General features: G+C 53.2%; 4 protein-coding genes across 5 annotated transcripts; 2 read left to right on the top strand and 2 right to left on the bottom strand.

Annotated features, from left to right (window-relative positions):
- Positions 1 to 4171: 4171 nt before the first annotated feature.
- On the bottom strand, positions 4172 to 7155 carry PRRT1 (proline rich transmembrane protein 1). The gene is made up of 4 exons (XM_037843336.1): positions 7000 to 7155; positions 5560 to 6098; positions 4621 to 4806; positions 4172 to 4482 (listed from the first exon to the last, which is right to left on the bottom strand). The coding sequence occupies exons 1-4, from the start codon at positions 7016 to 7018 to the stop codon at positions 4306 to 4308; spliced, it is 921 nt and encodes a 306-aa protein (XP_037699264.1). The 5' UTR covers positions 7019 to 7155; the 3' UTR covers positions 4172 to 4305.
- A 2290-nt stretch (positions 7156 to 9445) lies between these two features.
- On the top strand, positions 9446 to 16345 carry PPT2 (palmitoyl-protein thioesterase 2). 2 transcript variants are annotated; one of them, XM_037843335.1, is made up of 9 exons: positions 9447 to 9552; positions 9885 to 10084; positions 10336 to 10489; positions 10950 to 11045; positions 11134 to 11241; positions 12056 to 12139; positions 12263 to 12347; positions 15302 to 15356; positions 15509 to 16345. In XM_037843335.1, exons 2-9 carry the CDS (start codon positions 9893 to 9895, stop codon positions 15650 to 15652), a joined length of 918 nt encoding a protein of 305 aa, XP_037699263.1. In that variant the 5' UTR covers positions 9447 to 9552; positions 9885 to 9892; the 3' UTR covers positions 15653 to 16345. The 2 variants fall into 2 exon arrangements, with proteins under 2 accessions (XP_037699262.1, XP_037699263.1); XM_037843334.1 differs by having other exon boundaries at positions 9446 to 9552; positions 15302 to 16345.
- On the top strand, positions 15302 to 20198 carry EGFL8 (EGF like domain multiple 8). The gene is made up of 10 exons (XM_037843337.1): positions 15302 to 15356; positions 17294 to 17366; positions 18000 to 18128; positions 18338 to 18460; positions 18563 to 18672; positions 18766 to 18861; positions 18983 to 19153; positions 19234 to 19313; positions 19392 to 19545; positions 19829 to 20198. Exons 3-10 carry the CDS (start codon positions 18028 to 18030, stop codon positions 19873 to 19875), a joined length of 882 nt encoding a protein of 293 aa, XP_037699265.1. The 5' UTR covers positions 15302 to 15356; positions 17294 to 17366; positions 18000 to 18027; the 3' UTR covers positions 19876 to 20198.
- Positions 20123 to 27722, bottom strand: AGPAT1 (1-acylglycerol-3-phosphate O-acyltransferase 1). Its single transcript, XM_037843338.1, has 7 exons — positions 27445 to 27722; positions 23400 to 23608; positions 23038 to 23171; positions 22528 to 22703; positions 22268 to 22363; positions 22074 to 22146; positions 20123 to 21394 (listed from the first exon to the last, which is right to left on the bottom strand). The coding sequence occupies exons 2-7, from the start codon at positions 23597 to 23599 to the stop codon at positions 21210 to 21212; spliced, it is 864 nt and encodes a 287-aa protein (XP_037699266.1). The 5' UTR covers positions 23600 to 23608; positions 27445 to 27722; the 3' UTR covers positions 20123 to 21209.
- Between the last annotated feature and the right edge of the window lie 57 nt (positions 27723 to 27779).

Below are 27779 nucleotides of genomic sequence, written 5' to 3'. Positions count from 1 at the left end.
AGATCTAGGTTGGGGTTGAAGAAATTCCCAGTCACCCTTATTTGAAAACTTGATGCCTCCACCACCTCCTTCCCACTCTACTTTTGGTATATTAAATCAAGTCAATTCCACAGCCACAACCTCTTTTGAATTTGTAGGGGTCCTGGAGGGGGGCATGAAAAGACTGAGGATGAGATTTTGGAAATGCAGCAGTTAATGGTGATAACTGAGTTGAAGATGTGATATAGGGAAAGAGTGACTGGGGAGGAGAGAGAAACAGATCACTGGAGGTGACGAAGGTAAGGAATTGACTAGGGAACTGGATGGGTTATCAACAAGGATATTGAAGCCACCTAACATAATGAAATGACAGAGGTAGTGTTGAAGACAAAGACAGTGAGCCAGGGGCTAAATCCTCATTGAATGAGATAGAGTCATTGGATCCTGAGAGCATTAGAACTTCCACGTAAATGTTAAAGGGTTCAAAAGCCTCTCCAGGAGAATGAATTCCCAGTCATTAGGGCTGCAAGAGCCAAGGGCACCAAGAATTGAGTTAAGGTGGTAGGAGAATCAAATTTGGAATACTATCTCCCCCAAGGGAGGAGTCTGGGTAAGGTGAAGAGATTTTGGAGAAATGGTTTTCATTCACTCCTCCTTCTTCCTAATTCCTTTCCAAACAATTGAGCTCAAAGATTGGTTGTAGAGGTTTTATCTGATGAGGACGTGTAAAGGAGAGATGAACCAGATTTGGCTACACCCTTCATAGTAGCTCTCAAGGTAACGTATGTACATCAAACTATCAGGAGTGAAGAAATGGCAAAAAAATGAGAATCAAATGAACAATGGGTAGGGTTTAGACCCAGAAACCTTTGTGCTAAAGAAAGTTGCTCTGGTTGAAGTCACACCTTTTGGCTTCTTCCCTACCTTTTGGTGGTCCCTGAAGTGCCTCTAAGTCTATGATTCCCAATGTTGGCTGCCCTTTGGAATCACCTGGGGAGTCAAAAAAAAATACTGAGTCCCACCCCCAGAGATTCTGAATTAATTGGTCTAGGATGCAACCTGGGCTTTGGGATTTTTAAAAGCTCCCCAGATGATTCTAATGTGTAGCCAGGGTTGAGAACCATTGCTCCAAGGAATGCCTGGAACTCTGTTTAGAAACTCACTGCTTTAGTCCAACTCAGAGCATAGACAGATTCCTGCTTGCTGGAGTGAGGGAGTGAACTGATTTGGGCTTTGAAGGATAGGTAAAATTTGATCAAGTGGAGAGGTCAAGTCAAAGGCTGGGGGGTAGGGGGCGGGGCAGTGGGCAGGACAATGTGAGCAAAAGCCTAAAGGAGGTTTAAGGCCTGTGACAAGCAGCAAACAATTTAGTTTCTAATAACAGAGAGTGAAGAAGAAGTCTAAGATTTGGAAACAGCTTGGGCAAAGACATGGAGGTGGGAATGATGAGTAATTCAGTTTCATTGGAGATTAGGTTGAAGAAAGAAAACTGGATGATTTTAAATTATGGGAGGGGTTGAAGACCAGATTGAAAATTTGTAAGCAATAGGGAGTCTTTAAGGGCTTTGGAGCAGTGAAGTTATATAAGAAGTGTGTTTAGGAAGGATAATCTGACAGCAGTGTCAAGGGAGGCTTGGAATTGGAAGAGATAGGAAGTAGGGAGACATGTTAGTGGAGCTATTGCAATAATCCTACTGAGATAATTTTTTCAGCAAGGGCTGGGGAATGAATAAGAAACTACAGATTCAAAAGAAGTTGTGGCTGTGGAATTGACTTGATTTAATATACCAAAAGTAGAGTGGGAAGGAGGTGGTGGAGGCATCAAGTTTTCAAATAAGGGTGACTGGAAAAACATGTCCCTTAACGGAAAAAGGGAAGTAGGTTTTTGGTAGCATTTCATCATTTTGATTTGGAACCTGCTGAGTTTGGAGAACAAGCAGGATGGTTCATTTGTCCATGTTGCACAGGCACTGGAAGAATGTCTGCATGTAAATATATAGATTGGAGAAGCATTTGGTTTGAAATGATGGTTGAGTTTGAAGTGGTTGAGCTTTTCAAGGGAAAATCTAAAAGAAGGAAATGAATCCAGAGATAGACATCTAGGAGATGGATGGGAAGAGAAAAAGCAAGGGGAGGGGGGTGAGAAAGGGGAAGGACAGATTATTTAGAGAGGGGTTTGTGTGTGTGTGTGTGTGTGTGTGTGTGTGTGTGTGTGTAGGGAGGGGGCAGAGGCAACATGTCCCTGAACTCTGGGAAGCGGGGAATCCAGGGTCAAGGGACAAACATGGGAGGGTTCAGGGAGGCAGAGTACTGTAGAAATAACACTGATTTGGCGCCTGGTAACCTTTGGTCATAGGGTACCATTTGAGAGAGCAGTTTCAGTAGTGTAAGGAGTGGAAGCAGACTTCAAGGGGTTAAAAAATAATGGGTTTGAAAGACAGACACAGACACATTTCTGGTAACAATACTCCCCTATTTTAGAGAAAAAAAAAAGAGTGAGTAGGTGGTGAGGAAATGGAAGCCACAAGTGTGAATTCCTTTTTCATGAAATTTGTTAAGGAAGACACATTAAACTCAAAATGTCCAAAGGAGAACCCATGATTTCCATGCCCCACCCATCCTCCTCTCATGTCCCTATGTAAGTATTGGGGTGTAAGTTCCATGAGGTTAGCGGTCACATCTGCTGTCTCACCAGTACCCTGCTAGGTACCTGAATGTTGTATAAGTGCATTAATTTAGTGCCATTTCTTTGGGACCCTGCCCTGCAGGTGTACAACTGCGGACACGAAACCCACTGCTTGTGCTCCCCCCACCCCCCAAGAGGCTTCCTGGTCAACCTCAGGGCAAGAGAGGGCAACTAGTCACAGCAGGATTTTAGAAGCTATTCTCCTTCCCAGGGCTCCCACAGCACTCTGCCCCCTTTGCCTTCCCTATATTCCATATGCCACACCACCTGGGTCTCTAATTCAAGTTTCGTGCAAAACCCTCCAGCCCCTACTCAGGATGTCTGTGGTCAGTTGGTATCTTTTCCCTGCCCCTGCCACTCCATCCCTGATGAGCTTCTTCAGAGTGCTCTGCCCTCTTCTCTCCCCTGCCTTTCTGGAGTTCTGGGGTTGGATTCTCGGGTCTCCTTGTAAATATCTCCTTTCCAAAGCCTTAAGCCCGTCTGGTAGGGAATGGAAAAGTGGCGCTAGAGAAAGCAAGCCCCATCGAGAATGGACCCTAAGATCTTCCCGGGTGGATTCCTAGGAAGGCCCCTGTCCTTCCCCGTATTTGCGTCTATCTCTGTCAGCCTGAGAATCTGTCTCTTCCTACTTTTGTCTCTGTCAGTTTGTTGTTTTCCCTGGAAGGAGAGATGAGGGGAGGTGAAAGGGGGCACCAAGAGGGCAGGGTCTTTGCGGGGCCGCAGTCTTCGGAATTGCGGGTGATAAATCCACGTGGTCTCTTTAATATCGTCTTTCCAGAAGTTCACACACACGGACACACAGATCAGAACAAGGCGGGGTGCCGCCGAGGGGAGAGGGGTGCGGACTGGCTCCCTCCCAGGGTTGGGGGGTCCGTAGCTTGGGTTCCCTTCTGTCCGGCTGCCCAGGGGCTGGGATGGGTGGAAGAAGTATTTACAGAGAACCGGGACGTGCTTCTCGTCTCGAGGTGGAGGGTCCTAAACAGGGAACCTTCCATATCTCATTCCAAATACAACAAAAGTAGAGATTCTGGGGTTAGCAAGAAAATAGGCGGAGACAGGGATGGAGAAGGGACGAAATAGTCCAGGCAAAGACCCGAACGAGCGTGGGGGAATGGCTACCCCGGGGCTCTGTCACCGCGCCCGGCGAAGGCTGAGAGTCTGACGGTCTGGGGGTGAGGCCTGGAGCCACAAACCCAATCACCCGGCTGAATCACCCCGCGGGGAAGAAAAGAAGGCGGAGCCTGCCGACCTGGAGGCGGGGTTTGTCAGAGCCGGGGCGGGGTCTATAGAGGAGGCGGGGCCTTGAAGACCAGTCTCTAGGCTGCCGAGTGGAGGCAGAGGGAGCTCGGCTGGGGGCGCTGCACTTAGGCTGGGGGCCTGGAGCGACTGAGGGCTCAGCATCTGACGGGGATCCTGGGAAGCGGCGTCCCTGGGGATGCGGGCTTTGGGAGGGTTCCTGAGGAACTGGATTCGGAGCGTGCTCGCAAGGCGAGAGGTTCAGTGGAGGCCGAGTTTAGGATGTATCGAAGTCCGGCGGCCCCAGAGGCGGGTGTGCAGGGCGCACAGTGGGTCCGCGGCGTAACAGCAGAACGCACCTGGGAGGTCAGGGGATGCAGGGTGGGGCCGGGCCCGGGGCCTCCTTAGGGATCCCAGTAGTTCTCGTGATGCTGCGCGGCAATGATGATGACTACGGTGAGGATGGTACAGAGAACCATGGCCGCGATGCCCACGGCCAGGGAGATGAAGGAGAAGTTCCGGGCTTCGCGTGAGGCGATCTCGGCCGAAACCATGTCTCCGCGGGCCAAGGCCGTGCGTACCTGCGGAGGACGGGTGGGGGAAGAGGGTCAGAGGACTGTTGCCCGCCTCCATGCCTCCGCCTCCCTCTGAGACTCTCCCCAGAACCCCCAGCACTTCCCCACCTCCACACGCCGCCCCTTCTCCCCCTTTCCCCCCACCTGCACTGCCTTGAAGATCGCGATGATGCCCGTAGGCCAGAAACAGCAGATAGTGGTCAGCACCGCTATGGGCATGTAGTCGTGCGGCGGACGCCTCGGCTCCAGAAGGGCCAGCCCTGGACCCTGGGGCGGCGGGGGAAGCGTAGAGGTGACCCCCGTCCCCCCCGGGGTCCCGCCTGCGTACGGCTGTGGAAGGAAGATTGGGGCAAGGAGGCGTTACTCCTACTCTCCCAGTCCACCAGCAGTTGGCGGCTGGCAGGGGTTTTTTAAAGCACAGTTTTTGCCATTGCTCCTTAAAGAGCCTGATCACCCATGACACTTCCAGGAGACCCATCAATTCCACCTAAGTGGATTGCCTCCTTCCCTTGTGTCCGGCGGTCTCCGCCTCCCCTTCCCCAAGACATGACCACACAAGGGCTGTCCTGGCCTCAGTTGTTTTCCCCTAAGCTTCAGTCCCTTGCCTTGCTTCCAGACCCTTTTCCCTACTGACCCCTACCTCACTTCAGACCCTGTTTCTTCCCTGCAGACATTACCTGGCTTCTCCAGCCTCCCCTACCCATTAGGTTTCAGGCTTCTTTTCCTTCATCACCCTTGTTCCCCAGGTTCTACTTCTCCCCTCCCTCCAGGCTTTCTTCTTTCAGACTTCCTCTAGCCCTGAGTTCTGACTCCAACAGACCCCCTAAGCTCCATACCGTCAGTGCTGTTGCTTCTCTCAGACTTGTGTCCACCCTCCAGAGTCTGTTCCCTCTCTGATCTGATCCCCCAGACCCCCCTCCCCACATTTCCTGGCCTCACCTAGTCCCTTCGGGTTCTCAGGCTCTATTCTCTTTAGGTCTGGCCCCCTGGCCCTGTCTCTCGATCCTCCCCCCCGCCTCCGCCATGTGAACCTAATTCCAGGTCCTGCTCATCGTGTCCCAGGCCCGTCTGCCCCAGACTCACCGTGCCCACAGGGTAGACCGGCACGTAGGCAGTGCAGGGCTGCAGCTGCAGCGGGTAGCCGGGAGCCACGTAGCCCCCCAGCGGCAGTGTGCCCACCGTCCCCGCGTGCGTGGGCACCACGAAGCCCGGGGCCTGGGCAGTCTGGGCGGGCGCCGGTGGGGGCGGGGCGGCGGCGGCGGGCGGCGGCGGGGGCAGTGGGCCCTCGAAGCGGGTCTCCTGCAGGTAAGGGTCGGGTGGCATGCGGGGCAAGGTAGCGCAGCCGGGTGGGGGCGCCCCGGAGGTGGAGCCGGGCGGGGCGTGATGTGGGGGACGCGGCAGAGTGGCGGAGGAAGAGGGACCGCGCTGAGCGGTAGCCGCGGAAGACGCCAGGCCGCCGGCCCCCAAGCGTGGGAGGGTGGCGGTGCCCGACTGGTGGTAGTGGTGGTGGTGGTGATGGTGCGAGGCAGGGGCTGCCTGTGGGGGCGGGGCAGGGGGTTCCGCCGGGGGCTGGGGGGCATTGTACGGGGGCGGGGAGGTGTGAGGGACTGAGTCCGGGAGACCTGGGGGGAGGTGAGCCGGGAAGAAGGCACGAAGATAGGTAAGACAGACAGAGATGAGACAAGGAGGGGTAGGGGGAGACATCAACAGGCAGAGATGGAGAAAGATACTGTGAGAGACCGACGGGTGAGACGCCATCTCTCATTTTGGGGGCAGGAAAGGGGTTGTATCTAGGCCACCCCCCCCCTTCTTTTCAATCCAGTTTTGAGGTCGCAGCTCTCCTCTGCTCCTCTACCTTCTCCTTCAGCAACTTGCGCACAGCCCTCTCCCGCGGACCCAAATCTCTTGTCCCTCTTGCGTTTGAGGCTGTCCGCGGGCTGGCCTTTCTGAGCCAGCCCTGTGTGTGCACATGTGTACGCATGCGACACTATGTTAACATGTGCTCAATTCAACAGTTGTATAACGCATGTGGGATGGCATGTTCCACTCTGCCGTTTCTTTAGTGGGGAGGGGGTGCCCCAACCTCTCTGAGAATCTCAGGGTCTTTTATAGCAGATAAAGGAGAGTACTCTGGATTTTACTCCCCTGCCAACCCCCATCTGATCATGTCTCCGTATTTCCTTACTGGATAACTACTTGTGAGTTGGTGATTGTCCAACTGTCATTACAACGATGCTATCCCTGCAGTACCTGTCTGGTGGGAAGCCACTCTTGTACCTCCCTCACCCACTCCCTGCCCCCCTCCCTGTGTTGCTGGCAAGGAGAAGAGGCTGAGACTGGAAGGAGGAAAGGAAGGGAGGGGGTAGAGAAAGGAGGGAAATTGGGGGCATTGAGAGCTGGAAAGAAGGGGAATGAAACAGAACCACCAGCTAGGGAAGGGTGGGGGAGGGGCTGGGGTCAAGTGTGTGTGGGGGGTGTCAGGAGACGGTGGAGGGGGCGGGAGATTTTTTTTTCCTTTGTTACCTGACTTTTCTGATGACATGCCTGCGGTCTCTCTGGGTCAGGGTCTTCAAGCAAGAGTCGGGGTTCTCGGCCGGTGCCGGAGTCTGGGTGCGCGGATGGCGCAGCCGGCTAGCAGCTCAGAGATGGAGAGATGGAGACAGCGGCGGGGGGCGGAGGGAGAGCGGGGTGGGGGGGGTGAGCTTAAAGGGACCGAGGCGAGGGAGGGGGAACACTCCAGGCGTCCTTCCACTTAGTCTCTCTGCGTTCTCGGACCACCTCCCTCCTCCTCTCACCCCAGCATTCAAGCCCCCAGTTTGGGTTCCCTTGGAGTTGTCATGGAAACGGGGAGGAAAGACCTGGTGAGGCGGGTGGGACTAAGAGAAGGAAGGAGGGAGAGAGAACTCTCTAGAGTCTCACCCTTCTAAGACCTGCTATAGTGATTATATTGTGGGAGAAAGGGAGTAGGTGCCCAATGGATTCCGGACCTGGCTCACCCCAGTCAGGTTCTCTCTCCTCAGCTTCCCTCAGGGCTCCCTGTAAGGTTCCAGGTTCATCACCCAAATCCTTGGCCCTAGTTTTCCCCTCCTTAGGAGAGAGAACTGTACGTGAGAGAGGACTGTTTGCACGGTGTATACTTGTCATGGCCTGGACCTGCCATCTGGGCCTGGGGTGAACTGGGAGGTGAAGTGGAGGCGTCCTGTCTATAGTTCCTCCAGCAGCCTGGCCTGAGGGGACAGGGACCATAGGACTGCATAGATATCTTCTTCCTTCATGTTAAGGAGTTGAAGTGCTTTGGAAGAGGGAGGGGGAAGAATTTACTGATTACTGGCAGTTAGGTCTGGGAATATGCGTATCATCCCCTTACTCTTTTGCTTGCTGGGCTGCTTAGAATTACTAGGTCGGACAGTGTTTTGATCCATTCCCTAAGAACCGCCCCCCCCCCCGCCCCCACCAACTCCCCTACCCACCGCGCCTCTCCCAGGCAGAGACGCAGTTCCACCTCCAGAGTCGACCTGGGGCGCATCGGTTACTGCAGTCTTTTTATTTGCTTATTGCATCTGGGAGCGCGTGGGTAGGCAGGGAGGTGAGGCTAGGCAGTCTATAGACACTTACACGAGTTGGGCTTTTTGCAAAAACACAGCCAGAAAATCATCATTAATCTTCCCCCACCTCCCATTTCGACTAGGGCTTCCCAGCCCCCACTTGAGGCAATCGGTCTCCGGGTCTGGGTCTCTCTCCGTGTCCCGGGGGAGATTACAGATCTGTACAGAAGCCCTCTCCTGGGCCAGCTCCAGGCCTCAGAGATTTAATCACCGCCCCACACAGGTCCTTCTGGTTCCTCAGGCGTTCGCGTGAGCCTTTAATCCCCCGTCCCTACCCCACCCCTGCTCTGCACAACTCCGGTGGGGGGGGGGCGGTAAATTAGTTTTATTGGGAGAGATACTTTTACACCGAGCAAACACTTTGTGAACAGAGGGTCTCAGACAAGCTGCGAAATCATCGATCTTCCCCTCCCTGGCTGGGGGGTGGGGGGAGGTCGAGTTAGGGGCAGTGTGCTGGGTACATTTGACATTTAGAGACGCTTTCCTTTTCTCAAGAGAAACGTCTTAAAGTGCGAAGTAAGAGCCCTAACCCAGGCGCCCAGGTATCGGGTAGGGATCACAGATAGACGGAGAGGTGCGAGGTGTTTGGAGCCCGGAAGTCTTGGCCAGGTGGGAGAGTTCAGGTCGGAAGCCGCCCATAGAGGGCTCCTAGGGCCGGGATTGCCGGGGTCGCTCGGGTTGAAAGACAGTTCGAAACCACGCCGACAAGAGTCAGCGCGGCCCCAGAGGCCCTCCGCCCCTTGGGGGTGGGGTCGTATATGGGGAGAGGAGTAGAGTAAGGCAGGAGAAACTGGGCCAGGCCGCACTTAGCTCGAGGGGCTTCGAGGACTCTCGGCGTCTTTGTTGACAAGAGCCCTACACGCACTCCAGAATGAAGAGTTGTAAGACGCTGATCTAGGGCAGGCGGGTGGGGGATGGGGAGTCCGCTCGGGCTGGCTTCAGCCCTTCAGGCTATCCCGCCACTATCACAGCTTACGACAAAATGCCTAGGACTTCCCAGTCCATCACCTACTCTCCTTGGAGAAAGAGAACTTCGTGTTCCGCTGCGGGGCCGGATGCCTGGTTTGGGAAGTGGAGGGGGGGGGGATCAAGGCGGAGAAACCGGACCCATGGGTCGCTGGGTGCAGCGGGGCCTTGAAGAAGCCTTCTCTCGATTCCCAGGATGGGTTTGCTGCTTCTTCCTCTCCCTACCGGCCTAAATGAATAGCTCCGCCTATTTCCTCCCCCTCTCCTAGGGCTCAATGGACTGTTCCGTTGCCCCTCCGGTCGCAGGTTTGCGTTGCTGGGGACGCTTGCACGGTTGCCAGGGAAAGCCCCGGACGTGACGGCTACGCGCGACCCCGAGCGGCCTTCCCCCGCCCATTCGTCATTCCCTTGCGCCCTCCCTCCTCACACCCTTACCCTCCCCGGAGGGTTCCAGACTAGGGTGAAGTAAACAGTGCGCGGAGCAAGGCCCACGGACCCAGGCCAGGTGGGAGTTTGCACTCTCCACGGGGTCTGGGCTGCTGCTCAGGGGTCTTGCAAAACTCCGGGTGGTGCATGGCTGGGGTGATGCATTAGGAAGATTCTGGGCCTAGGGACCCAGTCCCCAGAGCGCTGATTGGGGGGCGGGGCTTCGGGAGCAGGTCGGTACGTTACGTTGTGGGTGTGTTTGTGTATGGAAAGGAGGAGAGGAGTTTAAAGTAGGCTATTTCGTGACAAGGACCCGGGAAGGTGGCTGGGGAGGCTTGATTGCCGGGCGTCTGTTCCGAGGGGAGGGAATATTGTCATTTCCCTCACAGGCCCTCGTCGCCCTCTTCTCAGGCGGGAGCATGCTGAGGCTCTGGGGGCCGCGGCTCCCCCCGGCGGGGGTCCTGCTCCTGTGGCCGCTTCTGCCACTGCTGCTGCTGCTGCTGCCCGCGGCCCCCGCCCCCCACCTCGCACCCTACAAGCCTGTCATCGTGGTGCATGGGCTCTTCGACAGCTCCTACAGTTTCCGCCACCTGCTAGAATACATCAACCAGGTCTGGCAGGGGACACCTGGGTGGAGGACGTTGGAGGTGTCTACAGTGGCTGAAGAGGGAGAGTGGGGACTGAAAGCTGCCTCTCTGGGCTTGCCCAGTTCCTCAGGGAGCTGGTGCTGGTGTGAGGAGAGTTGGGGGACAGAATCCTTGGTTCTAGCAGGGCACAATAGGCATGTGGACGCTGGTCACCGGGTGGTGTGGGAGGGGCTTCAAAGTCCATCCCTGGTGGCTGCATTGCCCCCTTCCCACAGACACACCCCGGGACTGTGGTGACAGTGCTCGATCTCTTCGATGGGAGAGAGAGCTTGCGGCCCCTGTGGGAACAGGTGCAAGGGTTCCGAGAAGCTGTGGCCCCCATCATGGCGGAGGCCCCTCAGGGGGTACATCTCATCTGCTACTCACAGGGTAGGAGCCCCTCACCCCAGCCAACTTCTGAGTCCTATCTGAGGCTTGATCTCCATCAGAGGGATACGTGTTAGCATCCCCTTCTCTGAACCACCCTGCTCCAACCAGAGCCTTGGGATCTGGGCCCTCCTTTTCTCACTTCCCTCAGCACCTGGGTTTTATCTGTCTGTGGCCTGAATGGGAAGGAGGCTCCTAGAACTACTATCTCCTTCTTTCCCCGTTATCTGTTGTTCTTTATATCCCTGAATTAAGGGATGATGGAGCAGTGAATAGCACTTTGGAGTTATAGCCAGGAGGCCCAGAATCTAATTCTGGCTCTGCCACTTACATGCCGTTGACCCTTTGGCACAAGGTGTGCTTGCCTTCTCTGGGCCTCAGTCTCCTTTATGTATAAAGGTGGAGAGGGAGGGGGGCTTCTGTTGGCCTGGCTGTCCCTGAGTCACCAGTGTTCTGCCTTCAGGGGGCCTCATTTGCCGGGCGCTGCTCTCTGTTATGGATGATCACAACGTGGATTCTTTCATCTCCCTCTCCTCGCCACAGATGGGACAGTATGGAGGTGAGTGGGCCTTGTGGGCTCCATAGGGAACCCCGAGTTTTGGGAGCATGGAGGTTTGGGCCATTTGGCACTGCTGTTCTCTTGTCAGACACAGACTATTTGAAGTGGCTGTTCCCCACCTCCATGAGGTCTAATCTCTACCGGGTCTGCTATAGCCCCTGGGGCCAGGAATTCTCCATCTGCAACTACTGGCACGGTGAGTGGGGCTGCTGAACTGGGCCTCCATGGGAGAAGGCACAGGGAGGGGAGGGCCTGCTGCTCCCACCCCTCCCATAACCCTCCCATAACCCCTACCATAGGAATGATGACAATGAGGCCTTACATTTATTGAGCAATTACTGTTTGAACAGTCACTGTTCAAAATGCTTCCCATGTGTTACCTTAGTGCCTCAGAGACTATAGTCTAGTGCAGGGTCCAGCAAACCTTTGCTGTAGAGGGCCAGATGGTGGACATTTTTGGTTTTGCAGGCCATATGATCTCTGTTGCAACTACTCAGCCATGCTGTTGTCTTGTGAAAGCAGCCATGGACAACATATAAATGAGTAACCATGGCTGTGTTGTGATCAAACCTTATTTACAAAAATAAGTGGTCAGCTGGATTTGGCCCATGCTTCATTGTTTGCCAACCCCTAGTGAAGTATTTAAGCTCTTGGATGCTGGGGCCAGACTATTTGGGTTTGAATCCTGACCCTGTGGGGTGAGTTTGGGCAAGCTACTTAGCCTCTCTGTGACCCAGTTTTCCTCATCTGTAAGTTAATAATTTAGCTCCTACCTCATAGCATGGTTGTGAGGATTAAATAAATTAATGAGTGTAATGTACTTTGAACAGGACTTGGTACATAATAGGCACTGGATAGAAGTGTTTGCTATTATTATTATTATCATTACTACTATTCTATTACTATGCACCTGGACTATTAGCGCAGCCTCCTGATTGGTCTTCCAGTCTCAGCTCCTGCTTCCCCTCCTGGCTTCTCTGACTGTCTTCCTAACTGCTGTTTATACCCAGACCCCCATCACGATGACTTGTACCTCAACGCCAGCAGCTTCCTGGCCCTGATCAATGGGGAAAGAGACCATGCCAACGCCACCGGTAAGACCCCAGGCCCCAAACTCCACCTGGGTCCCCTCTTCTTCTCTGACCCTCTTGTGTTCCCTTCTCCAACCTGGCCTGTCCCCAGTGGCTGACCCAGTCTCTCTTCTTCCCATCCTGCAGCATGGCGGAAGAACTTCCTCCGTGTGGGCTGCCTGGTGCTGATTGGGGGCCCTGATGATGGTGTTATTACCCCCTGGCAGTCCAGGTAATAAGGCGCTATGTGGTCTTAAATTGGCTGAGGGCACCTTCACTCCTCACCAATCTTTATTTCTAGCTCTGGGCTTTAGAAATGTTTATATGCCTGCTACACATCTCTACTCAGAGGTACTTTGCAACTCATGCCTAAAACTAGCCTACCTGTCCCATGGTCCAGTTACTGTCCCCCTCCATCCTGTCACCCAAGACCAAAACCTGGGAGTCATCTTCCAACCCCTCATATCCAGGCAGTCACTAAATCCTGATGACTCAATTTCTGATCCATTCCTGTCATCCACCCTATTTATAAAAACTTTTTCCAAACTGTTGAAATAAGTATAGATTCATAGGGAGTTGCAAAAGTAGTATAGAGAGGTCCTGTGTAGCCTTCACCCAGTTTCCCTTAATGGTTTCATTTTATGTAACTATAGCACAATTTCAAAACCAGGAAATTGACATTGGTATAGTGTGTGTGTATAGTTCCATGCCATTTGATCACATCTCCTACCACCCCTTTTAGTTACCTGCACTTTTGTAGCAGCCTCCAAAAAAAAGCAGCTTCCAACTGCTCCCCCCCACCCCCAGCTCATCCCATCCATCCTGTTATTCCTCAGGAAAATCCATGGCTCCATGGCACTGTGTCCTTGCCTCTGTTATAAGTGATCAGAAATATCACCTGAGCGCCTTTAATCACTCAACAAATATTTATTGAGCACTACTGTGTGCCCAGGCACTGGGATGCATTGGTGAATAAAAAAGTCCCTGCTGTCATATAGCTTACACTGGTTGGGGAGACAGATAATAAATATAAATATATATGTCAGGTGGTGATAAAATAAGGCAGGGGAAGGGATCAGAGGATGACAGCCCTGTTTTAGAGAGAGCCAGAGAAGCCCCCCTGGAAGAGGTATACCACTGAGCAGAGACTGAGGGAAGCAAGGGAAGGAGCTGTGCCTTCCTTGGGGGAAGAGTGACCCAGGGAGAAGGAGTAGCACCTGCAAAGGCCCTGGGGCAGACGTGAGGCACAACGCCAGTGTAGGTGGAGAGACTTGTGGGAGCGGAGGTGAGAGAGGTAATGGGGGCCCAGTTATGTTGTGCCTTTTTATCCTGAGTGAGATAGGAAGCCATTGGAGGTTTTTTTTTTTTCCCAATAAACTTATTCTTCAGAGCAGTTGTAAGGTTTACAGAAAAAGCATGTTATTAACTAAAGGCCATAGTTTATATTACTGTTCCATCTTTGTGTTGTAAGGTTATATGGTTTTTTTTTGTTTGTTTTTTTGTTTTGTTTTTTAATTTTTACTGTGGCAACGTATACATCATAAATTTTCCTATTTTAACCACCTACAAATATGTGACTCAGTGGTGTTAATTACCTTCACAATGTTGTGCTACTGTCAGTACCATCCATTATCCTTTTCTGTCACCCCAAGTGGAAACTGTTTCCATTAGGCAATAACTCTCCACATTGGAGGGTTTTGAGTGAAAGAGCAAACATCCTTACAATAGTGAGGGACAGGTTTTGTGTACGCCATCACATTTCACAGCAATAATAATCCTGTGAATAATAGTAATAGCTCACTGTTACATAGCATCTTTTATGTCCTAAGGCATGTTCTAAATACCTTTTGTATATTAGCTCTTCAACTCCTCAAAACAATCCTAGAGGGTAATGACCGTTATCCTCATTTGACATGAAGAAACTGAAGTGCAGAGAGATTAAATAACTTGCCTAACTCCTAAAGTTAGTAAGTGGTGAAGTCAGCTGTCTGGCTCTTAACCACAATATTTTCCTTCCTCTCTATGAAGAAGTTATTCTTCTGTAGGACCAAGAGGATAAGTAACATGCTCAAATACACACAGCACACAGTGGGGAGAACATGGGGCAGAGCTGGGGTTCAAATCCTCGTCTCTGTGCCCCTACTGCTTTCCTTACCCTTATGAAATATGGTTCCTCAACCTGGTCTCCAGGCCCCCAGTCTAGCTTGCCCATGTGCCTCAACTCCTACCTCTCCTTTTGCTGTTCCTTCGCCTGGGACAACCTTCCCTAGTCCAGGGTCATTGCTGGGAAGCCTTTGGTGATGCTCTAAGACTAGGGTAGGGCTCTCTCCCCTTTGCTCCCACAGTCCATTGGACTGACCATCATTAGCATTTGTCCAGTTATTCAGGGCCAGTGTTTACTTGGTGCCCATGACACTTAAATATTTGTAAATTTTTCAATTGAAAAATCATTTTATTTTGAAATAATTTCATACTTAAAAAAGTTCCCAAAATAATACAAAGAATTTCTATGTACTCTTCGCCTAAATTTCCCAAATGCTTGCATTTTACCAGATGTTTGTTAGCATCCTCTCTCCCTAAATACATAAAATTTTGTGGATAAACCATTTGAAATTAAGCTGCAGATATGATGTCCCTTTACCCCTAAATACCTTAGTGTATATTTCCTATAAACAGGACTTTTTTTTACATCTCTACAAGATAATTATCAAAATCAAGAAATTAGCATCAATATAGTACTCTAATCTATAGATGATCAAATTTTTCCAGTTGTCTTTATAGAAGAAAAGATCCAGTGCATGATCCAGTCCAGAGCTGTGTGTTGCATTTAGTAGTCAAGCTTCTTTAGTCCTTTTTAATCTGGAACAGTTCCTCAGTCTTTGTCTTTTGTGACATTGATTTTGTGGAATCATGTGGATTGCTTATTTTATAGAATGACCCTTAGTTTGAGTTTGTTGAATGTTTTCTCGTGATTACATTCAGCTTACGCATTATTGATGGGAATTCTACAGAAGTGACGCCATTTCCTTCTCAGTGTATCATCTCATGAGACACACAAGATCCAGTTAACTATTTTTAGTGTCCTCCTTGCTGCTTGTCTCCCCAGCAGGCTGTGAGCTCCTGAAGGACCCTAGCCCATCTTCATTTTCTCCAGCTCTGATAACCTCCCCTCCCATCTCTTCATAGCTTCTTTGGTTTCTATGATGCAAATGAGACGGTCTTGGAGATGGAAGAGCAACTGGTGAGCCCCCGGGGTCCCTTCCCCTCTCTTCCCTTTCATTCCCTCCCTGCCACTGACCCCCTTTGGGCGGGGGCCTGGGACCCAGCGTTACTCACTTTGTCTCTCCCTGTGTCTTTCTTCCATGCGTACGTGTCTCCTCACCCACCTCAAAGGTTTATCTGCGGGATTCTTTTGGGTTGAAGACTCTCTTGGCCCGGGGGGCCATAGTGAGGTGCCCGATGGCCGGGATCCCCCACACGGCCTGGCACTCCAACCTCACACTTTATGAGGCCTGCATTGAACCGTGGCTCTCCTGAGGATGTCCCCAGGGATCCCCCAGGAAGCCCCCAGCCCAGAGACCAAGCAGCGGCCTTGGAAAGCAGATGTCAGGCTCTGGCAAGCCTGTGATCACCTCATTGCTCCCACACTGCCCTCCAGTAACCAGGGCTCCCAGAATCCCTGTCCTCTGCTCCTCCATGAATGACATATCCTGGATTCCCTTACCTCATGTCCTCTCGTTCGGGGGGCTGCTCCGTGTTCTCCCTTTCTCCCGAGACTGAAGTTGGGGAGTTGGGAAACCAGGTTTTTATCCCGTGGCTGCTCCTGCTGCTCCTTTGTATCTGGCTGTGCAGGAGGAGAACCCAGCCCCTGCCCACCACAGGGGTCTCCTTCCAGGCCACTCAGGACATTTTTAACTTCTCTCCTCCCCAAGTTCCAGTTTTCTCTGAACTCGCCTGTCATTTGCCCTCTCAACACCCAGGAAGCACTGCCCCTGAGAGTGGGGCTCTGAGGCTCCCCTATGGGGATAGTTCCGTTCTTGAAGTATCAGTGTTGGGGAATATTTGTGGCCTGCGAGGCCCATCTCAGGTTTGGGGATCCCCCAGTCCCTATGTTCAGTGTTGGGGTACCCTCTGGGGAGCCCAGTTTCTCTGAGGCCCCAGCTCCTCTTTTAGCTACCCTTGACTGGGGTGTTACCCCTGTATTTATGGAAATAAAGTTCCATTTCCTCAGTGTGGCTTGGCTCATTTCCAGGTGAGGGGGTTCTGGCTCCCCAAGGAGGGTGGGGATGGAGAGCTAAGGCCTGGAGGCCTGGGTGCCCGGATGCCTGGTCTGGGGTGGGGACCCCGTTGGTGTTTCCGCTTTCTCAATGCCCATTCTATGTGGGTTCCTGATTCTCTGCAGGTTCTTTCCTGGCTGAGGACAATATTCTTCCTGTCCCAGCCTAAGATTGGGGGGCTGAGCCAGGGGCTCCACTGCACTGGGCTCTTGCCCCATGGGGTGGAATGCATATGCCACCCCCAGGCTAGACGAGGGGGCTGAGGGTCAGGGTGGGCATTCGTTGTGCCCCTTTCGACCTTTGTAGACCAGAGTGGGGTGAGGGGCTGGACAATGAGCCTCCTTTTCCCTGAAAGAAGGAATTTTGGCTGAGACAATAGGGCCCTGTCTGCCCTGGCATGGGGGGAGGGTGGCTGGCTCAACCCTGTGCCCCCCCAAGCCCTAACAAATGTCATCAAGAGATGGGGGCAATTTTCCCTTGGTGCCCTGGGCTGCCTCCCTCGCCCAACTGCCTTTGTGATGACTTGCCCTTCTTTCTTTCCTCAGCTGTTCTTGCTACTTCTCCCATGACCTTACCCAGCTTTGTTCCCTACCAGCTCTGTCTCCCTCCCCATCCCTCAAGTCTCTCCCAGTCTGGGGTGGGTTGAAGGTGGGTGGGGGGCAAGGGAGATTTGAGGTTATAGAGCCAGTAGTCTCTGCTGATTTGGGGTCCCAAATAGGGGACCTCAAAGAGTTGGGGAAGAAACTTCTAGGGGGCCCTTTGCTGGGGTGGGGGTGAGGGGAGTGGGACTTGGACCCGCTGAGCTGACCAGGCTGGAGCTAAGGAGGAGGCTTGTGGGAGGGGGCAGGAATGGGAGGGCTCTGTCTGGCCCAGCCCCTCCTCTCCTTTTCTGCCCACCCAGCCCTCCCACCAGTCTGAGCTATTCCTGCTGAGGCTGGTCTGCCTGAAGTCTCCCAGGAGAGAGGGGAAACCAGGTGGGAATGTTGGTAGGGGAGGGCAGGTGGGGAAAGAATGTCAATGGGGAGGCAGTGGGGTCACTTGGTGCCTTAGGGTGGGTGTGAGTTGGGGGGTGTTGTCTGAGTGAGGGGTGTAGGTGTGTTTTCCAGGTGTATGTGATGGTGTAGGTGAATGATGGTAGTAGGGATGTGTGTCAGGTGTGGGGTTCCCAGGTGAGTGGGTTTGTGTTAGTAAGGTGTGAGGGGGTCTAGAGGATGTTGAAGAAAAAGTAGTGTATGTCTGGGGTTTTGAAGGTGTGAAGATTAAGGTATAAGAAGGCTTGTTAAGAGATAGGAGGGTGGTTAGGGGAGGGTCAAGGCTGTGTGTGTAGAGAGGATTAGGTTGCACAGGTTGGCAGGTGTGGAAGGGAGTGTGTCCCCATGTGAGTCTGTGTGGTACTGATCATTATGTGCATTATAACGGAGCAGGGGTGTTATAATTAGATGTACCAGTAGGTGTAGACTGTCCTGGTGGCTAGTTTAGTGTAGACTGTCCTGGTGGCTAGTTTGACCCCCTTAGGAGGGCGCCAGCAGACTGCTCTTGGAGGGGCTGGGCCTGGAGAAGTGAATAGGAGAAGGGCAGGGCCTCCATTAACCTCTTCCTGCCTGCAGCCCGCAGAGTCTGGAGTCAAGGAGAATCATGGGGTCCCTGGCTGAGCTGTGCACTTTCTTAGGCGGATTCTCATTCCTCCTGCTGCTGATGCCAAGCGAGGGGGTCAAGGTTGAATCTCTCAAAGAGAGGTGACAACAGAGGGGGAAGGGCCAGGGGTGAGGTCATCACCCAGCCTTTTGCTGGGGGTGGGGCTTCACGGGGACAAAATGAGCTGAGAAGTTTAGAATGGGGGTGAGGGGTGCTCTCTTCCCCTGGAGGGAGGGTGGGACCTCAGTGGAGCCTTGGTAGAAGAGGGGGTCCTACACAATATCTCCCATCTCCTCCGGCATGGGTACAGTCAGGGGGTGTGCTCCAAGCAGACGCTGGTGGTCCCTCTCCGCTACAACGAGTCCTACAGCCAACCGGTGTACAAGCCCTATCTGACCCTGTGCGCTGGACGGCGCGTTTGCAGTACCTACAGGTGAGAGATGGGTGCTGGGACCCCGGGGTCTCTCAGGAGGGACGCAAGGAGCCCCGACCAGGATCCACATCCCAGAGCACTGAGCTAGGTGCTGTGTTCCAGGACCACCTACCGCGTGGCCTGGAGGGAGGTGAGGCGGGAGGTCCAGCAGACTCACGCCGTGTGCTGCCAGGGCTGGAAGAAGCGGCACCCGGGGGCGCTCACCTGTGAAGGTGAGGCTGGATCCTCTTAAGTCTTGGGGGAAGCCGACCCTGGCGAGTGGGCCATGGGTCTGGGTCTCTAACTCTCCATCCTCCTGTCCCTAGCCATCTGCGCCAAGCCCTGCCTTAACGGAGGCGTCTGCGTAGGGCCAGACCAGTGCCAGTGCGCTCCCGGCTGGGGGGGAAAGCACTGTCACGTGGGTGAGCCTGCTCATCCCCGTCCCTTAACGGGGGTGGGGGGCGGGGCAGGGCTTCCTTACCCACCGGAGTGCCGGGCCCTGCCTCTCCCCCCACTCAGCTCTCTGGTCTTTCCCGTAACTAGACGTGGATGAATGTAGGGCTAGCGTCACCCTCTGTTCGCACCACTGCCTCAACACGGCGGGCAGCTTCACCTGCAGCTGCCCCCGCGGCCTGGTGCTGGGCCCAGACGGTCGCACCTGTGCGGAGGGATCCCGGGAACCCCCGACCGGCGCCAGCATTCTCAACGTGGCCGGTGAGCGGCAGGGGTATGGGCCTTGCGGAGGGCCCGGCGGACTCGGGCCGGGGCGGAGGTCTCACTCTCTTTTGGCCTAGTTCGGGAGGCGGAACCCGAGGAGCGCGCCCTGAGGCGGGAGATTCGTGAGCTGCGAGGGCGCCTGGATCGGCTGGAGCAGGTGAGCCGAGGCGCCTAGGGGCAGGGCGAGTACCACTCCCCACCCCTGCAATGCTCTGAGGCGTCTCTTCTTCCTTAGTGGGTGGGTCAGGCTGGGGCCTGGGTCCGAGCGGTGCTGCCCATGCCACCTGAAGAACTGCTGCCCGATCAGGTGGCCGAGCTATGGGGCCGGGGCGACAGGATCGAATCTCTCAGCGACCAGGTCCTGCTGCTGGAGGAGAGGCTGGGCGCCTGTGAGTCCTCACGCAACTCTCGCCCAGGTGGCCCCACCCCCCAAAGCAACCCTAACTCCTCCCAAGACCCCTCCCCAACACCTGCTTCCCCTCTTTTCCTGGAATCCCTCTCCAACACTCACTTTCCCCATACCTTCCCCGGGCCACCCCCACTTCACCATCCCTCTCTTCCTGGGAGCCTGGCTCCAGCCCAGTGGTTTCTGCTAAGTGTTGGGTGTCAGTCTTCCTGGCAGCCCCATAGACTACAGCCAGTGTTCCCGCCTACCTCCTTGTCACTCACCAGGCTCCTGTGAAGACAACAGCCTGGGCCCCCGCCTCAACCGCACATGAGGAACCTCTGCAGCATCCCTGCCCCCTAATTTATACTGAAACTGGACCCCTAATTCTCTGAGACTGGCCAGCTGGGAAGCTGCCGATAAGGCTGTCAGTCACGGAGAAGCAAGTGGAACTCTGGAGAGTTGAGTAAAGGGGGAGGTGGGTTGCTCTGGCCTGGCCTGGAGTATTCTAGCTGGAGGCAGGTCCAGGTTGCCTCCACGAGGACCTCCTCTTCAACCTCTAACAAACGCAGCCAGAAAGCACCCAGATATCTCTCTCTTTATTCTCAGTTTCTTGCTGTTATCCAGATAATTAATAAAAATCAACCACGCAAAAAATGGGTCCCATCCTCTCCTTTAGCTCCCAGCCCACCTCCCTGATTGTGGGAACAGGTCTGGGGTGGGAGGCAGGGAGAGGCTAATGCCACAGGGAGGAAATGAAAACTGGCCCAGAGAGGGGAAGCCTCAAAACAAAGAGAAATAAATTAAAAGCCCTCCTATCCCCTCCAGCCAGGGTTCAGTTCCTTTCCCCAACTCCTCAGGGAACAGAAGTGAGTGCAGCACCTGATGTCTGCCTCCTCCCCTTGTGCCTGGTCAGAATGGTACAGCAGGGCAGAGGGCTGGGTGGGTCCAGGACCACTGAAGAACTGTACCGTGGGGACAGGGAAAGCAGAGAATTGTGGAGACCAAACTGGCCATGTGCATCCAGGAGTGTGTGCAACCCTGGGCATCTGGGCAAGGGCAGGGATGAGACCTCTGAATTTGAAGAGTCCAGCCCCCACTAACAGGGGGCTCCACTGGGAAGGAGTATGAAGGTACTGTGGAGAATATTCCCCGGATGAGGCTGGGAAGACTGTTCCAGGAGGAGTTGGAAGTATCAGCTTCCAGCCACAGGGTGAGGAGTCTTCCTCACAAACGGATGAGGCCACTGAATCCATGGACTTGGGGGTAGGAGGAACTGTTCCATAGAATGGATGAGTCCACTGGCCAATGTGGGGTGCACAGGGAGAGAAGACCACAAAGAAAGAGTGTCCCCTGGGATGGGATGGAATGCTCCCCATCCTTGTATAGGCTGAGCCCACTTGAGATGGGGGGAGGCAACTGTTCCACAGACAAGAAGACAGGAGGTGAGGGTCAGAATGGAGACTGCACCGAGGCAAGAGAGTCCACAAGGAATGGGGGTAGTAAGGGGCAAGGGTGGCGCTATATCCACATTGACTTCAGAAATTGAAGATTCCAAAGAGGAGAACAGGTGGGGAGAGGGGAAAAGAGGAAGAGGGCTTGGCCCTTCTACAAGGCCCACTGGTTGGCAGGTGTGGGGAGGAAGGTGGGGGTGGGTGGGAAGGGAGTTCAGAGCCTGGCTTCACCTATGCCCCCAGGCTTCTTCAGACAGTCACCACCACCCCGGCCGTCAGTGGAGATTTCCCGGAAAACCGTAAGCATGGAGTGCCGGACTCTGTCAGCCAGAGCTGGGACGTCATCTGGTGTCAGCCCTTCTGTGGGCACTGGAGGCAGCACACGCACCTGACATCGCCCTGAGGGAGAAGGACACCATCACAACCTGTGCACCCAGGCTTAGCTCACTCCCCTCCTCAGCCTTTCAGTTCTCTGCCCCCATACCCTGGACAATAGCCCCTCTGCTTGCCAGCTGCCATCAGTTCTCTGAGACACAAAGCCTTCTCACGACCTTAGTACAGACACCCTGACCCTCCTCAGCACCCCTCCAGCCTCCATTGTCTGGGGTTAGCATTTATTGCCAAGTGGTATTCATGATATAACTTTGCACACACAGGCCTTCTGTTTCTTGCTAGATAATAACAGCCCCTCTTGGAGGGCCCAAATGGTGATCTAGCAGAGTACACTGCACACATGGTGTACTTAATAAGTACTTGCTGACTGATGTGGGGTCAGACTAGATGATCCCATGGACTCCTCACAGTTCTGACATTCCACACTGACTGATCCCCCTGCTTCACAGGGATGCCCCACAAGCCTCTTGGAGGGCCCAAATGGTGATCTAGCAGAGTACACTGCACACATGGTGTACTTAATAAGTACTTGCTGACTGATGTGGGGTCAGACTAGATGATCCCATGGACTCCTCACAGTTCTGACATTCCACACTGACTGATCCCCCTGCTTCACAGGGATGCCCCACAAGCCTCTCCTATGACCTCTCTGGCCACCCCCACTGCCCACCTCAGCCCTCCTCACCTGAGGTGAAGCGGCGCTCCTTCTTACAGTAGAAGTCTTGGTAGGAGGACATGACTATGGGGACAATGGGAACCTGGAGGAGAAGAAAAGGGGATCAGCCCACAGTTCCTTTCTGAGATTCCCATGACAGGCCTTTGCTCAGAGAGGAGGGGATGGTGGGAGGCTTAGCAGCAGGAAGGGGAAGTAATAACCACCTGGGCCTGGACTGCAAGGTGGAAGGCGCCACGTTTGAAGGGCAGCATGGAGCCGTTGTGGTTTCTCGTTCCTTCAGGGAAAACCCAGACCCGCACCTGGGGAGAAAGAAGGTTGGGGAAGACACATACATATGGAGGGGTCAAATGGTGCTGCAGTGCTGTGACGGGGCCTCTGAGGCTCTCTGGCCCTGCATATCAGTTTATTTACAACTGTTCTATTTCACAGTCCCTCAAGCCCCCATTTCCCCTGGGTGACTCACGTCCTGGGTGAGCAGGGTCTGGGCGACCTCAGACATGACACTGATCGCATCCCCCGTGCGCTTCCGGTCGATGAAGATGACACCTGCCAGCCAGCAGGCCAGCCCAGCGGAACCGGCCCACAGCAGCTCACGCTTGGCAATGGGCACACAGCGGCCTGGCAGTACCTCCATCATCCCTTGGGCAGGGGTGGGAGTGAGGATCAGGGTGGAGCAGAGGGTCACAGGAGGCAGTAGACCTCACCCAGGTCATCACCCATACTTCTAGGGACTGGAGATAAAGGAATGGGGAGATAGGAACAGGGAGCCCCGAGTGGAGAGAGGGGTGACTAAAGGGATATGTACCCTGGTTATGCGGGTAGGTCTACCCCAGGGAAAAAAGGCCTGGGGAGGAGCAAGAAACAAGGTCCCAGAAGAGGGGAAACTGAGGGCCTCCAAGGGAGGGGATTCTGGGGAAGGTTCTCCAGGGGGAGAGGCATGGCTGGGGAGGTGTGCCCTGTGGAGGGGTCTCACCAAGCAGGTCCAGGGAGCTCTGGTGGTTGGAGACAACAACGTAGGGCTGTGAGGGAGGGAAGTGGTGGGCCCCTCGCACCTCCACCCGGATCCCATACAGGTATTTGATGTGGAGCAGCATCAGACGCAAGATCCTAAGGGATCACAGCAAGGGGTTCCAGTGGGATCCATGGATGTGCACCTGCCTGCCTCAGCTCTCCCCTGCTGCCATGCCCATGGTCTTTCTAGACGTCTTTGTGGCCTTCTCCCCTTCCTAGTCCCTGGGCTCTCTCGGTCTCTCCCACATGCCCCACGACCTCCCCATTCACAGCACTCTCCTGACCCTCAGGGTCCCTCATCTCCTTTAACTTCTCTCTGCTCACTTCATGTTCTCGACGTTGCGTCCCCGTACGGCACACACTGGGATGGCGAGCACAGCCAGGAAGAGGATCCAGCCATTGTAGAAGGCCATCTTGAAGAAGTACTTGGCACTGGGGCTACAGAACCACAGGGTGGGCAGCAGGAGGAGGAGCAGCAGGAGGAGCAGCAGCAGCACTGTCCAGGCCCCTGGCCACAGCTCCATTTTGGCCACCTGCAAGGGACAGGAGAGGACAGTGAGCCTCATTCCTGGAGGGCAGCAGGGAGGACAGGGCACAGAAGGCAGGGTGGGAGGTACTGTGAGGACAAGGGCCAGAGACACAGGATGGGGATAGGGCTCCCACTGAAACTTTCCCAGGTAGCCTCTCTAGGATGGGGGTCGTACGAAGGGGGAGCTCAAGACTGTAGCCCCAGATATATTCAGACGGTCCAAAGACACGAGACATGGACATCCGTGACTTGCAGACACATGATCATAAAAGGACAATAACAATGACAGCTAACACTTGTAGCTGGTAAGGGTCTTCTCATGGTCTATACCTGCGCTGTCCAATATGGTAGCGCTGGCCACATATGGATACTAAGCACGTGAAATATGACTAGTCCAAATTAAGATGTGCTGTAAGTATAAAGGCTTAGATTTCAAAGGCTTAGAATGAAAAATAGAATTTAAAATATATCATCACTAATTTTTTACATTGATTACGTGTTGAAATTACAATCTTCTGGATATAATGGGTTAAATAAAGTATATTATTAAAGTTAATTTTACTTATTACTTTTTACCTTTTTTTAATGTGGCTACCAGAAAATTTAAAATTACTTAACGTGACTCACATTATATTTCTGGTGGACAGTGCTGGTCTATAAACTATATTCAACCCTTAAATTTGAGCCACACCATAACCTATGAAATACTACTACTATTTACATTTTATAGGAAATAGGCTCGGAGAGGTTAAACAACTTACCTGAGGTCATACAGCTACTAAAAAGCAGTTCTAGATTAAACCTAAGCAGATTGCACTCCTAACCACTCTGTTACGCTGCTGCCTCTATGTATACACGCACACACAGCATCCAGCAGACATAGTTAGAGTGACAAAAACACCCATAGGCACACACCCAGGGGCCAAATGGCTCATGGTCACACAAAGAATGACACATTTCCAAGCATATGCTCTTTTATCAAGACACTCAATGACTGGTTTGGTAAATCATATCTAGAAAAACCCCCTTCCACCCAGGTGGCCTCCCCCATTCCCAGAGAAACCCATGGACATACCTAGAGTAGTTATACCACCAACCCTGCCCCTGCAGACAGGCAAACAAATGCCACCACCCCCTTTCCTCCCTACCAGCGACACTGGAGGCAACTTGGTCAGGCAGGTACAGTGTGTAAGGTTCCACCAAGTAAAAAAAGGTGGGGGGGAGGGGGGAGCAGAGAGTAAAAGAGATATCACACCACATGCCCTGGGAGAGGAAAGGGGTCAGGAGGAAGAGGTGCAGGCAAGCAGAACCTGTCTTCTAGGCTCTTCCTCCTTCCTCCATTCTGCCCAACTGCTGGGGGCAGGGTCATAAGTCACAAAAAGTGTTCAGGCTAAAACCTGTCACTCCCACCAAGGCCACAGGCACTCCCTTCCGACAGTGCAGGTAAGGTTGTGTTCAAAGGTAAGCCCATTTCCAAGGGTGAAGGTAGCAGGTAGTCAAGGAACCATCAGACTCGGCCAGCTCTAAAACATCAGGATTTCTGTGCTACTCCTTGTGCACTGTCCTTGCAAGTTTGCATCAGCATTGTTGCTCCTCCAGACTATTTGAAAGAGGTGCCTAACTCTTTCCCTCCAGTACCTCCTGCACGTGGCAACTACAGTGATTTCTCTGTAACACAAATCTGAACATTTTCCTGTCTTGCCTAAAGGCCTTTCTTGACTAGTTGACTTCTGCTTACATCTTTGGCCATATGCCCACAAAAGCCTTTTTTGTTCCAGTCAAACTGATTTACTTCAGCTCCTCAAACATTCCATGATCTTTCATGCTTCTGTGCCTTGAACACGCTGCTCCCTTTGGTCGGAATGCCATTCCCTCTCTTCACCTTCCTCACACAGCTCAGTGCCACCTTTTGGAGGTCTTCCTGAACCCCTCCAGGCCTGTGTTCTCATTACACTTTTATCTTGACCAGTGTTTCCCAATCACCTGGGAACATGTCAGAAATGAAATTTCTTGGACCTTACTTATCCCACAACTACTGAATCAGAAATTCTAGACACCGGGCCGAGAAATCTGTGTTTTAACAACCCCTTCAGGTGCGTGTGATGTGCACACACATTTGAGAACTACTGATGTGGTACCACACTGTGTATCACTGCTCAATGGCATTTCATTTCCGTCACTAGGCTGTAAGCAGTTGAAGTCAAGGACTCTGTCTTATTCCCAATGCCCAATAAACATTTGCTGATGGATTATAAGGCTGTACACACACCCACAATTAATGACAGTTAGTTCTAATCATGAAACAGATAGCTACACCTCTCAAGGAATATTAACCATGGAGAGAAAAGCTACCAAGAACATGATCAACACTCCAAAGAGTAACCTATTCTGAATATATGCATACAATACATGGTCATAGTGAAGGCAGAGCGACAATCACGAAGATGAAGATGACATGTCATTTCACACACAAGAGACACATTCAGAATGGGGATCGACATACCACAGGGGAAAGAACATGCTGCTGTCATCAAATTGATGCCAACAATGCAGAGTGGGGTGACTGATAATGTCCATAAACAAAAGCAGATGGTGGAGGTGGGGGGCGTGGCAGGGCTGACCCTGTGACATGCACTGAGCTCCACGGACACAGATTGTATACAACCAACTGTAGAGATAATGTGTGTGAAGAGAAAGGCCACGGAGGTTGGCAAAGTAATGCATATGGGATGGTTCTTTGGGGACGGGAGGCCCAGTTATGTTCTTCTCTAATAAATCTGATACTAAATGACCCTCTCAGGAGCAGAAAAATCCAAGGATTTAGAAACAATTGTGTGCCCAAGCCCAATTGGGTTAATAAGCATGTGTCTCACAAAATATACTGCAAAGTATGAACTAGACTGTACGTACAACTGGAGCACACATGCTATGTCATGAGAAGGACACATATATGTGCAGTGTGACTAGGTAACACACTCAAACAGGCCAATATAATCACATCAGAGTGTGCACTATTCAGCTAAGCCACAGGATCCCACACGTGAACACTATTGCATACAGCATGGACTGTGGGCATAACACGTGAACCTAAACAAAATAAAGTATAACCTTTGTACACTAAAGTAAACCTGCAAAAACATAAAATGGCAAGTGACAGGAAGCTACATAATAGATGCAATATATGAAAACACACAGATGCATTATTTGAACATGTCAAACTGGATGAGAGACATGAGAATGGGCGCTTCTGATGGAAAACATTATTTCTTTACAGCCCAGGGTTAACACAGGAACAGCCAAAGAGCACATTAGCCATTAAGCATGTCAAAGGCACACAGAATCAGTAGAGAAAACATGGCTCCACGCAAGGCATTTGTGTCAGTAAGGTCTAGCTCAGTGTGGAAGGCCACTGAGAAACAAGATCCTCTGCCTAGATGGAAACAGAGAGGTGTCTGAAGACATTCCTAAGAAGCAAATTCCCCTGGAGGGAGGAGGGCAGTAGACGGCCCCCCTCCCCAAGAGTCATGTGAGGCCAAAGAGCAGGAAGAGGACTTTGGGAAGGTGTGGGGAATTCCCTCTCCAGAATTTCCTGCCCACACCCCCCAGTTCCAAATTCAAAGGGTCTCCATCGCTCCTCCTTCCCTGTCTCTTCCATCCTTCCTCCCTCTCAGGCCTCCTTCTTCCTTTCCCCAGCAATCCTCTTCCCAGTCGGCTCTTATTCTTTCCCCAGCAACCCTCTTCCCCAGTCGGCCCTCCCAGACCCAATTTCTCCCCATCCCCTCATCCACGTCCCTTTTAGAACCCTCCTCCCTCCTCCTCCCATCCCTTTCCCGCCCCCACCTCAGTGGGGTGGGGGGCCTGGGGGGCCGGCCCCCTCCCCAGCCAGGCTGCGGCAGCGGTGGTGGCGGCTGGTTGTGTCTCTGCCTCTGTCGGGGTGTCGGTGCCAAGGGGGCGACGGGATTTGGGGGTGTCCTAACCCCGGCCGCTGGAGGGGAGGTGGGAGTGGGAGTCTGGGCCCATAGCGGCAGGAATGGTGGGGGTTGTCCCCCCAGCTCCCTCCCTTCCTGCTGTCTCTCTCGGAGGGCTGGGGCGGCTGCTGCCGCTATCCACCCCCTCCCCTCCCCAACGCCGCTAATTTCCGGGGCTGGCCAGGAAGTGGAGGGTGGTGATGGGCG

This window comes from Choloepus didactylus, chromosome 7 (assembly GCF_015220235.1).
Source record: "Choloepus didactylus isolate mChoDid1 chromosome 7, mChoDid1.pri, whole genome shotgun sequence".
Taxonomy (NCBI): Eukaryota; Metazoa; Chordata; class Mammalia; order Pilosa; family Megalonychidae; genus Choloepus; species Choloepus didactylus.
This window is presented reverse-complemented; position numbering and strand designations above follow the sequence as displayed.

Bases quoted from the DNA above. Each gene is read 5' to 3' on its own strand.
- AGPAT1 (XM_037843338.1), bottom strand. From the start codon at position 23,599: ATGGAGCTGTGGCCAGGGGCCTGGACAGTGCTGCTGCTGCTCCTCCTG. The intron at 23,172-23,399 runs GTGAGCAGAGAG...GTGATCCCTTAG, and splicing joins CGCAACGTCGAGAACATGAA to GATCTTGCGTCTGATGCTGC. The intron at 22,147-22,267 runs GTGGTTATTACT...CTTCTCCTCCAG, and splicing joins ACCTTGCAGTCCAGGCCCAG to GTTCCCATTGTCCCCATAGT.
- EGFL8 (XM_037843337.1), top strand. From the start codon at position 18,028: ATGGGGTCCCTGGCTGAGCTGTGCACTTTCTTAGGCGGATTCTCATTC. The intron at 18,862-18,982 runs GTGAGCCTGCTC...TCCCGTAACTAG, and splicing joins GGGAAAGCACTGTCACGTGG to ACGTGGATGAATGTAGGGCT. The intron at 19,546-19,828 runs GTGAGTCCTCAC...GTCACTCACCAG, and splicing joins GGAGGAGAGGCTGGGCGCCT to GCTCCTGTGAAGACAACAGC.
- PPT2 (XM_037843334.1), top strand. From the start codon at position 9,893: ATGCTGAGGCTCTGGGGGCCGCGGCTCCCCCCGGCGGGGGTCCTGCTC. The intron at 10,085-10,335 runs GTCTGGCAGGGG...CCCTTCCCACAG, and splicing joins TGCTAGAATACATCAACCAG to ACACACCCCGGGACTGTGGT. The intron at 11,242-12,055 runs GTGAGTGGGGCT...GTTTATACCCAG, and splicing joins CATCTGCAACTACTGGCACG to ACCCCCATCACGATGACTTG.
- PRRT1 (XM_037843336.1), bottom strand. The intron at 4,807-5,559 runs GTGAGTCTGGGG...TTCCTTCCACAG, and splicing joins CGGTCTACCCTGTGGGCACG to CCGTACGCAGGCGGGACCCC. The intron at 4,483-4,620 runs GTGGGGGGAAAG...CGTCCTCCGCAG, and splicing joins CGATCTTCAAGGCAGTGCAG to GTACGCACGGCCTTGGCCCG.